Source organism: Leucoraja erinacea, chromosome 14 (assembly GCF_028641065.1).
Source record: "Leucoraja erinacea ecotype New England chromosome 14, Leri_hhj_1, whole genome shotgun sequence".
NCBI lineage: Eukaryota > Metazoa > Chordata > Chondrichthyes > Rajiformes > Rajidae > Leucoraja > Leucoraja erinaceus.
The window spans coordinates 19,477,955-19,495,135 of record NC_073390.1 but is presented as its reverse complement, the minus strand read 5'-3'; the positions used below and the strand labels follow the sequence as shown (position 1 = coordinate 19,495,135).

Here is a 17,181-nt window from a genome sequence, read left to right as displayed (position 1 = left end):
TGTCGAGACCCTCATGTTTGAGGCTCAATCCAGATGAAGGAACACGAGCTGTTGACTGAATATTTGCCTCCAGAGATGCTGCCTGAGCCGCTGAGTTCCCCCAGCAGTTTGATCTTTGTTCAAGATTTCAGCATCTGTAATCTTCAGTGTCTCCAAGTCTAGGGTTGCAATACTTTGGCAAAGATTGTCTGTCTCGACACATACGAAACATATGCTCCTGTTCTCTATAAACAGCCACCCATTTAATAAACATTCGGATCTGTTAGGAGGATGGTGTATGGTATTAACAAGATAGTAAATAACCCCAAGAAAAACAAATTACTGAAAATTGTTAGTCAATGTTTAAAAGTTAAAATAATATTAATGTTTCAATGGGACAGTTAAAAATTAAAATTGGATTAAAAGTAAAACTCGACTGATTTGTAACTGGTTCTCCAATCACACGATTGAGTCTGATGTAGGGTCTCGATCCAAAATGTTGCCTGTTCCTTTACTCCAGAATTGCTGCCTGACCTGCTGAGTTACACCAGCGCTTTGTGGCTATCGTGATTGTAAACGTATGTTTCAAATTCTGCACAAACCCACTGACCCCGGTTCGTTCCCGACCGAGACTCCTGTCTGTGTCGAGTTTGCACGTACTCCTTGTGATCATGTGAGCTTCCCCAGGGTGCTATAGTTTCCTCCCACATCCCAACAACAATCTGGTTGATAGGCTGGTTGGCCACAGTAAATTACTCTGGGTAACAGAATAATTTCTGTATTTTGTAACAGAACAATTGGACGTTGATGGATCTGTGAGGCAAAATAGAATGGATGGGGGAAATACGTGGAGGTATTCGACCGATGGCAATTTTTAGAGTTTTAGAGATACAACGAGGCAACAGGCCATTCGGCCCACCGAGTTCATGCTGACCATGGTCACCTGTACACTAGTTCTATGTTATCCCACTTTTGCATCCTACACACTAAGGACAATTTACAGAAGATAATTAACCTACAAACTCACATTTGAAGTAAAATGGAGCACCCCTGAGGAAACACACGTGGTCACAGGGAGAACGTGCAAACTCCGGACAGACAGCGCCCGTAGTCAGGATCGAACCTGCGTCTCTGGCGCTGTGATGCTACAGCTCCACCCTGTTCTGAGAATTGCTGACTATACTCTGGTAAATACAGGATTGGGTGACCCACTTCTTCACATCTCACCATCCCAAGAATCAGTCTCATGAACTTTCATGCATTCCTCCTGTGACCAGCAATACTTTTTTTGTCGATGGAAATGTACGAGTGTGCACAATTAATAAATAAACGTCACATTGCTGGCAAAATAAATAATGGATTTAAGTTTTTAGAGGTGCCAGTACACTATCTGGCATGTAACGTAACAAAGAAAGCACTGGTGATAAGTAAATCCTTTCTTAGGTAAGGAGACCAAAACTGCAAACAGTTCTCCAGGTGTAACCTTGTAGAACTGGATAGGGTGGATGTGGAGAGAATGTTTCCACTAGAGTATAGGACCAGAGGCCATAGCCTCAGAATAAAAGGACGTATTTATAGAAAGGGGATGAGGAGGAACTTTGAGTCAGTGAGTGGTGAATCGGTGGAATTCGTTGCCAAAAAGACTGTGGAGGCCAAGTCTTTTTAAGGCAGAGATTGATAGGTTCTTGATCGGTACAGGTGTCAGGGGTTATGAGTAGAAGGGAGGAGAATGGGGTTTGGAGGGAAAGATAGATCAGCCATGATTGAATGGCGGAGTAAAGATGATGGGCTCAATGGCTTAATTCTGTATCTACAACCTATGAACTTATGAACTGTAGTGAAAAGAAAAGCTTGTTCTTTTTTCTGTTACCTATTCAGCTCTTAATGTTTTGCCTTTTTTTTTTGCTAAATATCAATGTTTGCTTTACGATTGTGGTCAACTTTTTCCGCGACAAAATTCTATCCCTGTCCATAACCCATAACTACAGTCCAAATATTTGATGAATGAAGCAGATTCAGGAGAAAGTTTCAAAGAAGAAATTAGATAAATACAAGAAAAAAAGCAAATATTTGAAGATCTATGTCATCTATTGGGGTGATCTTCAGATGCGTATAAAGTCATGAGGGGAAGAGATAGATAATTCACAGTCATTTCCCTGGGTTTCATTACCCTGTCAATACACAGGGTAGAGGTATCAAAAACATAGGTTTAAGGTGAAATGGTCTTAATTTAATACGAATCTGAGGGGTAACTTTTTCACTCACGGGATAGTGGGTATATGGAGCGAGCTGCCAGAGGAGGTAGTTGAGAGAGGTACCTCAAGAGCATGTATAAGAAAATGGATAGGAAAGGTTTAGAGGGATAAGTCTCAAACGTAGCTAAATAATACTAGCTTAGATGAGGCGTCTTGGTCAACATGGACGAGTTAGGCTGCAGGGCCTACCTTTGTGCTCTGTGACTCTGTGACTCGAAGTCGAGTTAAATTTATTGTCAAAGATAGACACAAAGTGCTTTTGAGATACTGTGTGGAAAATGGCCCTTCGGCCCACTGTGTCTGCGCCGCCCAGCGATCACCCAGTGCACTAGCACTATCCTACGCACAAGGGACAATTTACGATTTTTACAGAAACCAATTAGCCCACAAACCTGTACGTCTTTGGCGTGTGGAAGGAAACCGGAGCACCCTGAAAACAAATCCCACGCCATCACAGGAAGAAGGTACAAACTTCGTACAGGCAGGATCGAACACAGGTCTCTGGTGCCGTGAGACAGCAATTCTACCGCTGCGCCAGCGTGCTGCCCTAGAGTTGGAGTCACTCAGCGGGTCAGGCAGCAGAACCTTTGGAGAAAAACGATGGGTGATGGTTCTCCTCTGGTATAAACCAGCATCTGCATTTCTTTGTTTCTACACTGAGTTTATTGTCAAACGCACAAGTACTTTTCTCTGTCCATGCAACTGTCTAACCACAAACACTGGAAAGTGGGTGGACAACTCACTCTACTGTGACTGGCAAGGATTCAATTGCCCAAGGGTCATCTTCCATGTGGCAAACTGTATTGATTCATCATATAGAGCCTCTAAATTAAATTACTCAGAATTTTATATCAGCAATTTTTGCTTGCGTGTGGTGAGGCCCATAGATACCCCATGGCGGTTCACAACACTTCTCAGAACTCTGGAACTATTTGACAAACCTGGGCTACATGAATAGGAGAGGTTTGAAGGGATAGAGGTGACAGGTAAGTGGGACTAAGTAGTTAGCATGGTTGAATTGGGCCGAATGGCCTGTTTTGGGCTGTCTTGCTTTGTGACTCTACCATGTATTGGGGGGGTTATTGCTGAAGCCACACCAAACTGCAGATGCTAGAATACAGAACAAAAAAACAAAGTCAGAGAGGAACTCAACTGGTCAGGTAGCATCTGCAGAGAGAATGGACAGACGCCATTTTGGGTCAGGACCCTTCTTCATACTGATTGAGGTGGGGGGGGGGAGAGCTGTAAAAGAGAGTTGCCGGTAGTACACAAAGCCTGGCAAGTGATAGGTGGATATCGGTGAGGGAAGGGAGGGGGAGGCTGTTTGCCAAATGAGTGCAATAAGTGACAAAGGCTGGAGGCAAATAGGCGACAAAAGGAAGTCAGACAAGGAACGAAGTGGGGGAGTGAAATGTAAAGCCAGAGGGATGGTTCTTGAGTTCTTGTGGCTTTAAGTAAGACTTGGCAGACTCAAACTCAGGTTGGAGTTAATTAGAGAGTTGCTTTATAGACTGCTCCTCAGTCACACCAGCAGACCTGAGCCTCTGCTCAGCTGGTGTGGGGCAGCACAGTACCGCAGCTGATAGAGCCACTACCTCACAGCACCAGAGACCCGGGTTCGATCCTGACCTAGGGTGCTGCCTGTGTGGGGTTTGTACACTCTCCCTGTGACCAGGTGGGTTTCCTCCTGCATGCCAAAGATGTGCGGGTTTGTAAGTTAATTGGCTTCTGTAAATTGTCCCTAGTGTGTAGGATAGAACTAGTGAATGGGTGATCGATGGTCAGCGTGGACTCGAGAGGACGAAAGAGAGCGCTTACACACTCTAATTCTAAACTAAACTAAAGGCAGAATATGTAGGAAGGAATGCAGATGCTAGTTTAAACTGAAGATACAATAGACTCCCTCTCTCCCCTCTTCCCCCCTCCCCCTCCACCACCATAGTTGTCCTACCAGTTCCACTGTTCACATCCTTGTATCCCTCTCACTATCGCACCTTCCCCAGCCAACAATGGGCCATTATTTGCTCCACCCTTCCCGAGCTCATGTGTTGCCAGCCCTGATTTGAGAAAGTGGGATAACATGGGCTTAATGTGAACGGGTGATCAATGATCGGCATGGGCTCAGTGGGCCGAAGGGCCAGTTTCCGTGCTGTATCTCCAGCCTCTGCTCAGTTGGAAGTTCAGATAGTTTGTCCGGAGTTTGACACCAAGGACTCCGTGCATTTGGAGCTGGTTTGTTTCTGTGTCGGTCTCCGACTGATTTACAGTCTTCTGAGTCAGCGAGTATAGGCAGAAGTGAATGCCAAGTGACGCACTACTTCCCACTCGCTCCAACCCAGGGACCCCTTTGATGTGTGTGTACAGGAGTCGTGGTTTGTGGCTGCGAGGGGAAGGCAAAGGGGTGAGGGAGAGGCCAGGGAAAGTTTGGAAAAACCTTCTGAATAGACCACCAACCTTCCCTTGGCACGGAACTCCACACAACAGGCAACAGAGGGCCTGTGTGAAGGATGAAAAACACTATTATATTTTGCACCAAGGATAGACACAAAGTGCTGGAGTAACTCAGCGGGTCAGGAAGCATCTCTGGAGAAAAAGGATGGGTGACGTTTCACGTCGGGACCCTTCTTCAGTCTGAAAGTTTGTAGAATTGGTCCGGAACCAAAATGGCACCTATCCTTTCTCTCTTGAGATGCTGCCTGACCCACTGAGTTTACAATATTATAATTTGGACCAAAGATAGACACAAAGTGTTGGAGTGACTCAACGTGTCTGGCAGCATCTTTAGACTTTAGACAAGTCTGCACCGAGTTTACACTGACCAGCAATTACCCCCTACACTAATACAATCAATCCTACACACTAGAGACAATTTACAATTTTACCAAAGTCAATTAACCCACAAACCTCTACGTTTTTGTAGTGTGGGAGGAAACCGGAGCACCCGGAGAAAACCCACGTGGTCACGGGGAGAATGTACAAACTCCGTGCAGACCATAGTCACCTATAAGGTAGCAACTCTACTGCTGCGCCACTGTGCTGCCCCTGGGTTTTTCAGTCAGAAAGTCTGATTATGGATCCCAAACCGAAACGTCACCAATTACTTTTCACCAGAGATGCTGCCTTGCCCGCTGAGTTACTCCAGCACTTTGTATCTATCTTTGGTATAAACTAGCCTCTGTAGTTCTTTGTTTCTACAATTTTTATCTTTTGGACTGCCTAATTCTGTACAGTTGTTGGCTCAATGGCTTTGAGGGGTTGGATTTCAGAAGACAGTACTGGGGTCTGGCAAATAGCAGGGAAGACCTCTGGTGTCGTGATTCTGCTGTTGCCCTTGATGGGATGAGAAGTTGAACAGGTTTGTCCATCTCACCATTTAATGCATTGGCAGCTGAGTCATTTGATAGATTTTTAAATCACCTTCCCATCAGTCCAGGCACCGAGAGAAATTATCAGACACCCTCCTGTGCAGTGTTAACCGTTTAAGAGCTGGATTTCCACAGGTACTTTCCACAGTAACGTCCGAACTTCACTCATCATCTCTTTTAGAAGAGACTCACTTGAGATCCTCAAGATAGCTTTTCTATTTCTCGATTTAGACTTTAGATATACAAAGCGGAAACAAGCACTTTGGCACACTGAGTCCGTGCAGTCTAGCGATCCCCTGCACTAGCACTATCCTACACACTAGGGACAATTTCCAATTTACAGAGACCAATTAACTTACAAATTTGTACGTCTTGGCAGTTGGGAGATTTTATAGCCTCTTTCCTCGGGAGCGTCGCAATGTAGGAGATGTTCTGGCAACACAGGCCAGCACCGTGCAGTTGCCACGGTGACTCACTGAGCTTCCACCAGGCCCTTGCCCTTTGCCTCACTGTGGCAGTGAATGACTCCAGCATTTTTTGCCACTTTTTTTTTGTGAACCAGCATCTGCAGTTCCTAGCGTCGACATTTTTTTTTCTTTAGTTAGTCCTTACTGTAATAAATTAGAGGTCCCTGCCGAGGAGGAAAAGTGCCCTCAATCTCGTCGGTCCCTAGACTGGTTTCAGTCTCCCTGTCCTAGGGGCGATAGGGCAGTGTTGAGACAAAGTATCTCACCCCATGCCAATAGCTTCTTCTCCCAAGGTGACTGATTTACCATAGTTACACGTCTAGAAACCCTTGGCAACCACTCCTGCAAGGCTTGCTCTCTGATGGTACTTTTCGAGTTGTGCGATTTTTCCTTTCCTTCAACTAATTACAAACTGACCCCGAGGTTTCTCACACGCATGTCAGGCCTGGACTAACCTGAATGCTATATTTAGATTGTGCTGCATCCACACATTTAAGCCAAACCCAGACAGCAATTATCTTGTACATCTTGTGAAAAGGGAACACACACACGTACATACCACAGACCAGTTGTACTGGCTTGGCTGAGAATACTCGGTTTTGTTATCTGCATAGTAACTCTTTCGTTAGAGACACAAAATAACTCAGCGGGTCAGGCAGCATCTCCGGAGAACATGGATGGGTGATGCTTGTTTGGGTGGTGGGCAGCCGGAGATTTTCACCTCCTTTTTTAAAACATAAACTAGGAATTCTTCAGACTGATTGTGTTTGGGTGGGGAACGAGGGAGAAAAGTGGCAGACAGGTGCGGGCAGGACAAAGTATGGCAAGTGGACAGTGGTTATGATGCTTGGACAAAGGCCAGAGATCAAAAAGGTATAAATAAAAAGATGCGGTTAGATGGAACGAGCTGCCGGAACAGATAGTTGAGGCAGGTACTATCAGAACTTTTAAGAAACATTTGGACAGGGACATGGATAGGATAGATTTAGAGGGATATGGGCCAAATGCAGGCAGATAATTGATGGGGCATGTTGGTCGGTGTGGGCATGTTGGGCCAAAGAGCCTGTTTCTACGCTGGATGACTCAATGTTAATCAGTCTTGAGAGGGGCTCAACCTGGAATGTTGCCTATCCATGTTCTCCAGAGATGCTGCCGGACCCGCCGAGTTACTCCAGCACTTCTTTTTTTGAAAAACAGCATCTGCAGTTCCTTGTGTTTACATAATTCTTTGGTTAGTCCTTACAGTAATAACTTACTGATGCAACAATACTTGCCTCTGTCAGGCAGTGCCTCTGACACTTGCTTTTCCTTGTCTATGATCCTCATGTTGATGGGTTGATGCGTGCATTACACAAGTCACCATCTAACTACCTGCCTTTCTTTGTTATTCATTAACAAAGGTGAGGGTGTTGTCAGTAAAGTCAATATTTAACACCACTCCCTGTTCACTCTTGGGAAGTGGTGATGAGGCAACACCCTGGTCTGCTCCAGTACTTCTGGTGAAGGAAGTCCCAATATATTTTGGGTAGGGAGTTCTGAGATTTGGACCCAACACCAGGGCACAGTGGTGTATTGGGCGGCACAGTGGCGTTGCAGAGGTTCTGCTGCCACACTGTGCCAGGGACCCAGGTTTTTGATTCTGACCTCAGGTGCTGCCTTTGTGGAATTTCCACGTTCCCTCTGTGATCCTGTGGGTATCCTCCGCGGTGCTCCGGTTTCCTCCCACATTCCAAAGTCGCGTTGGCTCTGTAAATTGCCTAAGTGTGTAGGGAGTGGATGAGAAAGTGGGATAACTTTGAACTAGTGTGAACGGGCGATGGACTGATGGCATGGATTCAGTGGGCCGAAGGACCTGTTTCCCCGGTGTATTTTTAAAAGAAATGATAACCATATAACCATATAACAATTACAGCACGGAAACAGGCCATCTCGACCCTTCTAGTCCGTGCCGAACACATAATCTCCCCTAGTCCCATATACCTGCGCTCAGACCATAACTCTCCATTCCCTTCCCATCCATATAACTATCCAATTTATTTTTAAATGATAAAAACGAACCTGCCTCCACCACCTTCACTGGAAGCTCATTCCACACAGCTACCACTCTCTGAGTAAAGAAGTTCCCCCTCATGTTACCCCTAAACTTCAGTCCCTTAATTCTCATGTCATGTCCCCTTGTTTGAATCTTCCCTACTCTCAGTGGGAAAAGCTTTTCCACGTCAACTCTGTCTATCCCTCTCATCATTTAAAAAACCTCTATCAAGTCCCTCCTTAACCTTCTGCGCTCCAAAGAATAAAGCCCTAACTTGTTTAACCTTTCTCTGTAACTTAGTTGCTGAAACCCAGGCAACATTCTAGTAAACACAGCATTCTGATGTGTTGATTATGTGGCCCAGCATATGGGTTGTCTGAAGCTAGTCTAGTGTGTGGCTGGTCTGAAGAAGGGTTTCAACCCGAAACGTCACCCATCCTTTTTCTCTAGAGATGCTGCCTGATCCACTGAGTTACTCTAGCATTTTGTGTCCCAGTGGAAAGCTGAATGGTTTTGAAATGCCATGTCTTAGCCGTTGCCTCCAGATATTAATTTTCATTGAAGTCAATTGGAAAGAAGATAGGAATGGAAACTCAGAAGGCAAAGGTGCAATGATATAGCTCGACAAGTGGCTGAGGGACAGCTGATGGATTACTTTGATTTAGTGGTGCATGGCCAAGAAACATGTGGGTCCCCAGATTCCTGGTGCAATATGGAATGTCACTGACTGTGGTATAGTTAGGTTGTGTGAGAAAGAGGCACACTGCGTGACTCTGCTGTTTAATAGGATTGCAATATTACCACCACAATAGAGTTGTTACCTTACAGCACCAGCGACCCGGGTTCAATCCTGACTACGGGTGCTGACTGTAAGGTGTTGCACATGCTCCCTGTGACTCCATGGGTTTTCCCCGGGTGCTCCAGTTTCCTCCCACACTCCAAAGATGTACAGGTTTGTAGGTTAATTTGGTAATTTTTATAAATTGTCCCTAGTCTGTAGGATAGTGTTAGTGTACGGGCATCGCTGAGTGGGCCGAAGGGCCTGTTTCCGTGCTGTATCTCTAAACCAAGCTCTGTAAACAATTCTGAGAAGTCACAGTTCTGAGAAGTCAGATGGATTGAAAAATACAGAATGGAAACAGGCCCTTTGGCCCATCGAGTCCATGCTGACTGTTGATCACCCGTTCACACTAATTCTATGTTAACCCACTTTCCCATCCACTCCCTACACATTAGGGGCAATTTACAGAGGGCCATTTAACCTACAAACCTGCACGTCTTTGGGATGTGAGAAGAAACTGGAGCACCCGGACGAAAAACACACGCAGTAACAGAGAGACTGTGCAAACTCCTCACAGGCAGCACCCGAGGTCTGGATCGAATCTGGATCTAGCGCTGTGAGGCAGCAGCTCTACCAGCTGCACCACTGTGCTGCCCATACATAGACTGGACCACCCCACCTAGGGCAAACACACCTAGCAGAAATAGCCCAGCGTATAAATCTGTGCCCCATCTGTCGATGGTGCATACTTCCCAGAAATATTTACAAAGTTGCTGAAAATTGTGGTCAAACTTTAACAAGCTCCTCCACATGTATGGCGGCTTGCCTTCTGGTTTGCCAACCGTTGCGAAAAATGTTCCAATGGGAAAGCTACTGTTCGGGGGAATATTATCTTTAGATGCACAATGTATTACCTTTGCTGATATGTGGGCATATTAGTGGATTTAGCAGCCCCTCAGCCCAGCTGTGTCTTGAGAGATTTATAAAGCATTAGTTGTTTTCAACAGATACTCCTGTTCCTCTTTTCTCATCACAAAGTTGACCCTCCCTATCCTGAGGTCCTCCACACGCTGTTTGCTCAACACGATGGTGCAATCTTACAGAGTTGCTGCCTTACAGCGCCAGAGACTCGGGTTCAATTCTGACTACAGGTGCTGTCTGTACGGAGTTTGTACGTTCTCCCTGGAACCGCGTGGGTTTACTGCGCCAGCGGCCCGGGTTCTATCCTGACTACGGGTGCTGACTGTATGGCATTGTACGTGCTCCCCGTGAGTGCATTCCTCCCACACTCCAAAGACGTTCAGGATTGTAGCTTATTTGGCTTTGGTAAAGATAGTCATTGTCCCTAGTCTGTAGGATAGTGCTAGTGCACGGGGATTGCTGGCCGGCACGGACTCGGTGGGCCGAAGGGCCTGTTTCCGTGTCGTATCTTTAAACTAAACTAAATGAAACTAATCTAAACTAAGCTGGTAGAGCTCCAGTGTGCAGGGCCCAACTACGTATGCACTAAGCTTGCTCCAGTATTAGATTTGACTGAGTTAACAATTCACATGCATCTTCCCATTTAAATCCCTTTCTACATCTCAAGCTGCTTCGGAAAAGCAGCCATCATAATCAAAGACCTGTCCCACACCAGTCATTCCTTCTTCTCCCTGATCCCATCTGGCAGAAGGTAAAGAAGCTTGACAGTGCTCACCACCAGACTCAAGAATACCATCTTCCCCACTGTTATCATGTTTAGTTTAGTTTAGTTTGGTTAGTTTAGATTAGTTTGGAAACAGTCCCTTTGGCCCACGGAGTGCACACAGACCAACCATCACCCTTATGTGTCTTACACACTAGGGATAATTTGCGGAAGGTAATTAACCTACAAACCTGCACGTCTTTGGAGTGTGCGAGGAAACCGGAGAAAACCCACGCGGTCACAGGGAGAACGTACAAACTCCATTCGGGCAGCACCCGTAGTCATGATCACACCTGAGTCTCTGGCGCTGTAATGCAGTAATTGTACTGCTGCACCACTGTGCCATCCTAATGCTTCTGAATGAATAGTCTGAACAAGGATCCCGACCCGAAACGTCACCTCTCCATGTCCTCCAGAGATGCTGCCTGACCCGCTGAGTTAGCCCCGGCACCTTGTGTCTTGCGTTATATAAATGGATATAGTTGTAAAGAAAGACAGCGAATAGGAAAATATAGTGGGCATCTTTGACTCTGTGTGAGCAGGTGTTCAATGATCAGAAGCCTATTTTAAATCCTGGCTTATTTTAGTTTTGCCTGATGTCAATGGAAATAAAATCTGGTTGTGTGTTATTATCATGCTGTCTCACCAAGTCAAGGTGATTTTTGGCTGCTGCTAACTTGCCAGGGAAACAGCTCATTGCTGATGATGAGCTCAATTCATTATTTATTCACTGTGAACTCAATTCATTATTCAATTCACGAACCCGTGGCATCAACAAGCAGTGGACAACCTTGAAGATGACAGGTCGCTGAGCTAATGTGATAATGTGTAAGACCCCGTCCACGTGAATAAATGAAAGATTGCAGCCTGCCCTTTCTAAAGATGGCCATACTGTAAAATGCTGGAGTAACTCAGCGGCTCAAGCAGCAGCTCTGGAGAAAAGGAATAGGTGTCGTTTCGGATCGAGACCCTTCCTCAGACTGAGAGTTGGGGGAGAGGGTGTTGCAGAACTGCCAACGGAGAGAGGAGTATCTATCCGAATCATCACCTATTCCTTTTCTCCAGAGATGCTGAGTTACTCCAGCATTTTCTGTCTATCTTCGGTGTAAACCAGCATCTGCAGTTCCTTCCTACACATTTTGTCTGCTCCCCTGTGAAATCTCCTCAAGGTATGCCTACTTCAGAGGTTCTTACATGGATAGGACAGGTTTGGAGGGATATGGACCAAGCGCGCAGGCAGGTGGGTCTAGTGTAGCTGGGACCTGTTGGCCGGTGTGGGCAAGTTGGGCCGAAGGGCCTGTTTCCACACTGTATCACTTTATGACTATGACTCTCTCTGATGGGAGTTCTGAAAAACACTCTCTCACTGCTCCCCCACTGTGATTCAGGCTCTGATTTGTTCTATACATTTTCATACCTCTAGTTTCCCTCTCCCCTGACTCTCAGTCTCAGGCAGGGTTTCGGCCCGAAACTTCACCTATTCCTTCCCTCCAGAGATGCAGCCTGACCCTCTGAGTTACACCAGCACTTTGTGTCTGCGGGGTAAACCAGCATCTGCAGTTCCTTCCCACACTTTCTAAAGTTGACATCACTGTGCCTTCTGTAGGTTGAATTTTGTAATGGAGTTATGGAAAATTCATGTAAGTTCTTTAATCCTGTTTATTATCCCCGGAGCCCGAGGTAGTTATACAATGGAGGATTAAAGACTGGGTAATCATAGGCCGTAGACCGTGACTGGGTCTACTGCACTGCTAGAAGCACATTTTGTTTAGAGTACGGTTCCGTTGCTAAGACGACCAAAAGAGGCACAAGTCAAGTCTAGTAACTCCATTAACACTGCGACGAGCATCAACCTCAGATATTACATTTCTGTTCCAGTGTTTTTAAGTATCAGTGATTCTCGGCCCTCCAGTAACTATTGGTTATCAGAATCAGCCATCCCTGGAAATAATAATGCCTGAAAAATCACAGTTATGAGCAAAAAACGCACAAAAAAAATGGAAGAGCTCGAAGCAGGAGTAGACGTTCGGCATGTTAGTTTTACTTTTAGTTTTAGAGATACAGCGTGGAAACAGGCCCTTCAGCCCAACGAGTCTACGCCCACTAGCCATCACAGGTTCATTACTATATCTTAGGTGATAATGCAAATCTTACCTAAGATAGAACACAATACTTGAGGAAGGAACTGCAGGTGCTGGTTTATGCTGAAGATAAAGCAGGGTTCTGACCCGAAATTCCTTTTCACCTGTTCCATTTCTCCAGAGATGTTCCCTGACCCGCTGAGTTACTCCAGCATTTTGTGTCTATCTATAGTACTGGAGCAACTCAGTGGATCAGGCAGCTTCTCTGGAGGATATGGATAGATGGCGTTTCAGGCCAGAACCCTTCCTGGAGTCCGAAGAAGTGTCTCAACATGAAACGTCGCCTGTCCATGGCCTCCAGAGATGCTGCCTGATCTGCTGAGGCACTCCAGCACTTTCACTCAAGATTCTGGCATCTGCAGTTCCTTGTGTCTCCAAACAAACGGCCTGGATAGAGTGGATGTGGAGATGATGTTTTCACTCGTGGGCGAGTCGAGGATCACAGGGCATTGCCTCAATATAAAAGGATGCGTGTTTAGAAAGGAGATGAGGAGGAATTTCTTCAGTCAAATGTTGGTGAATCTGTAGCATTCATTGCCACTGAAGGCCGTGGAGGCCAAGTCAATGGGTATTTTAAAGTTGAAGATTGCTGAATTCTTGATTAGTGCGGGTGTCAGGGGTTATTTGGAAAAGGCAGGAGAATGGGGTTGAGAGGGAAAGATAGATCAGCCATGATTGAATGGCGGGGTGGACCTGATGGGCTGAATGGCCTCATTCTGCTCCTAGAACTTATGAACACATGAAACCTTACACTTCGTTTATGGACCTGAGAGGTTGTAAGTAGCAGGAAAAACTGAGCAGTTAGGGAGTTTTGAAATGGAAGCTGGAGCAGGCCATTCAGCCCTTCGTTCCTGCACTGCCATTCCATGAGTAATACATTACCTCAGCACCAAACAATCTGCTGGAGGAACTCAGCGGGTCAGGTACCGTCTGTGGAGGCAAATGCACAGTTGATATTTCGAGTAAGGACCGAGATGACGGATCCTGACAGGAGACGCCGACTTTTCTATTTCCCTGCACAGATGCTGCCTGACCCGCGGAGTTCCTCCAGCAGATGGTTACTGGCTCCAGATTCTGATTGAGAGACACAGCATGGAAACAGGTCCTTCGGCCCACCGAGTCCATACTGACCATCGATCACCCAATCATACTAGTTTTATGCCCTCCCGCTTTCTAATCCACCCCCTACACACTAGGGTTAATTTACAGAGGCCAATTAACCTATAAACCCGCACGTCTTTGGGACATGGGAAGAAACTGGAGCACCCGGAGGAAACCTGGAGGTCACAGGGAGAACTTGCAAATTCCACACAGACAGCACCCGAGGCCAGGATCCAACCTGGGTCTCTCGCGCTGTGAGGCAGCAGCTCTACCAGCTGCAGCACTGTGCCCAAGACAACGTTTCAGGTCAGGACCCTTCTTCAGATAAGATTAACCATTTCTTATCTCAAAGACGATGAATCTTTCCAATTCCTTATCCCACGGAACAGTGGAAGCCGAGACATGAAATGTATTCAAAGGTTGACGTAGATTCTTAGACTTGAGAAGAACCAAAGGCTTTGGGGAGCTGGCAGGAAAATGGGGCTGAGACTGATGTTAGATCAACCATGATCCTATTAAACAGTAGTCCAAGCTCAAAGGTCCCATATGACCTATTCCTGCCCCTATTTCCTCGGCTCTTATATATGTGCACATTGTACTTTGTACCTGGCAGCCACTTGCTTGATATATGGATTTCAAATGAAAACGTCCTTAGTAATTTAAGTTTCGGTTGACTGGTTTAAAAGGAAGTTGTACGCAGCCACGGGAGGTTTGTGCCTGTATTAACTCACAACACGAGTGCGTGTGGTCTCAGCTGAGAGATGAAGCAGCAAGCATGTCGAGGCACGTTCTATGTGTTGCACCATGAAGCACGTAGCGTAACACCCCATTGTTCTTCTGGTGGGTGGAGGTGGTTTGACACAGAGATCGCAGGTGCTACAATGGACTGATTCCTTTATCAAAGGGAGAGAGCTGGGGGTGGGTGTGTCAGAACGGAAAACACCCTGAAAAGCTGTGGTTTCTCAGTTTTCATAATTTATGAATAGGAAGACTTCTTTTGAAGTAACAAAAGGTTTGATCTACTCGACCATCTACTGTTTCAACTTGCATCACTGCTAACGTTCAACTATTCAAATCATGTTTGCAAAGCACTTTAGCTTCCCGCACTGTCCTTTCTGTGAAATATCATGGTCTTCTTGAGTTGGGTGTAATGCAAGATTGCCGCTCCAGTGCAATTGTGCAACAGTGCTGCATTGTTGTATGCAACCTCCTGTGGTTGCATACAATTTCTTTTTCACTGGGCAACTGAAACGTAATGACTCAGGAATAATGGGCGGCACTGTGGCGCAGTGGTAGAATTGCTGCCTGACAGCGCCAGAGACCCGGGTTCCATCCTGACTGCACGGAGCTGCCTGCATGGAGTTTATTCATTTTCCCCGTGATCTGCGTGGATTTTCTCCGGGATCCCTGATTTCCTCCCACACTCCAAAGACGTACAGGTTTAGAGGATAATTGGCTTGGTAAAAAAGAAAAATTGTCCCTAATGTGTGTAGGATGGTGTTAGTGTGTGGGGATCATTGGTTAGCATGGACTCGATGGGCCAAAATACCTGTTTCCATGCTGTATCTCTAAACTAAACTAAACTAAGGACATTTTCATTTGAAATCCATAAATCAGGTATTGCTGGAGGAGCGTCTTAGATAAGATTGATTGATGTAAGATATAGCATGAAAAAAGTTCATGCTCAAGCATTGATCACCCGTTCACAGTAGTTCTATATTATCCCACTTTCTCATCCAATCTCTGCATGCTAAAGGCAATTTATAGAAGGCCAATTAACCTACAAACCCATGACTCTTTTGAGATGTGAGAGGAAACCCGAGCACCTGGAGGAAGCCCACACGGTCACAGGGTGAACATGCAAACTCCACACAGACTGCAGTTTGTCAAAGATCAAACCCGCGTCTCTAGATCTGTGAGGCAGTGGCTTAACCCGTTGAGCCACTGTGCCATCCTGAACATTAAACCGTGCTCCCGTGCTCTGAGGTCCATGTAAACCGTCTCATGCCACTATTTTAAAGAAAGGGTGGTTATCTCCACAGTGCGGCCCAGAATTTGTGAAAGAACAAGGGCTTGATAGCTCAGTAGAAATGAATCGAGTGTCACAGAAACCATCACACAAGGGGTGGACAGAGGATTGATTGCATGTCCTGTATTTATTTGGTAATACGAAGGAAGCAGACAACATTGATCTAACCTCCAACGTTTTTCGTTACAGCCATGTAGACAGGATAACAACATGGCATGACCCACGGAAGACCATGAGCCAGATGAATCTAAACACAGCCGGGACATCAAACCAGATGCAGCAGAGGTCCATGGCCGTGCCTCATCCGAATCCAGGTGAGTTCCCACCCCAGCGAGTCCGCCCATTGTGCGTGCCTAATCCAGCTCAGAGATTCAGGGACAGAAACTTAGCTTCAACAATCCCAGCCCATTCCATGAAACCCTCAGTGCTGAGCTGACTCCTTCCCATTCGTTACATCTCCAATGTATCTTCAATCAACAAGCCTTCAGCTGAATGCATCATGGAGGAAGCTGAAGCTACATTACTCATTGGGATATCCATCAGATCCCTTTGGATGGGCATTTGGATCAAGATAGTGATAGTTTAGTTTAGTTTACTTTAGTTTGTTGTCATGTGTACCGCGGGACAGTCAAAAGCTTTTGTTGCGTACTAACCAGTCAGCGGAAAGACAATTCATGACTGCAATTGAGCCATCCACAGTGTTCAGACACATGATAACGGGAATAACATTTAGTGCAAGATAAAGACCAGTAAAGTCTAATTAAAGATAGTTCGAGGGTCTCCAATGAGGTAGATAATATCTCAGGGCTGCCCTCTAGTTGGTGATAGGATGGTTCAGTTGCCCGATTACCGCTGTAAGCTATCTAAGGCTATAGCAGAATATAGAACAGATGGAACATTGGCAGATGGGATTTAATCCCAACATGTGCAAGGTGATGCTTTTTGGGGTGACAGGTAGAGGTAGATTTTATACAGTAAATGATGCCGTGCCAGCCAATGTTCATTGTCAGAGGGACCTAAGACTTCTAGTCCACAGTTTGCTGATGGTGACAATGTATGTCAATATGGTGGTAAAGAAGAGGTAAGACATCTCCTTGACTGAAGTGATTCAGGAAGGTGGCTCACCACTGTCAACTCAAGGGATTTTTGGAATGGGCAATAAATGTTGGCCATGCCAACAATACTCAGAATCCATGAATGAGTGAATGAATGAAGGAATGAGGAAACCGGCAGACCGTGGTTCAATTGATGTTCTGTCGTGCTGTTTACTCTCTTATGTTTTGTTTCAACATATTTAATCTTTCTCTGAATGAGTTGTCAGATGTATTTGCTTGATAATGAATGTGC

The 17,181-nt window shown here is 45.8% G+C and overlaps 1 protein-coding gene across 3 annotated transcripts in view; it reads left to right on the top strand.

Moving 5' to 3' along the window:
* The window catches only part of wwtr1 (WW domain containing transcription regulator 1), a 112,513-nt gene that overhangs the window by 65,797 nt on the left and 29,535 nt on the right, over positions 1 to 17,181 (top strand). For all 3 annotated transcript variants that reach the window (XR_008724546.1, XM_055645712.1, XM_055645713.1), the window contains one exon: positions 16,024 to 16,148. Coding sequence is in view for 2 of the 3 variants with exons in the window: in XM_055645712.1 (XP_055501687.1) it covers positions 16,024 to 16,148 (125 nt within the window). In the remaining variant the exon portion in view is untranslated. The remainder of the gene's footprint in view (positions 1 to 16,023; positions 16,149 to 17,181) is intronic.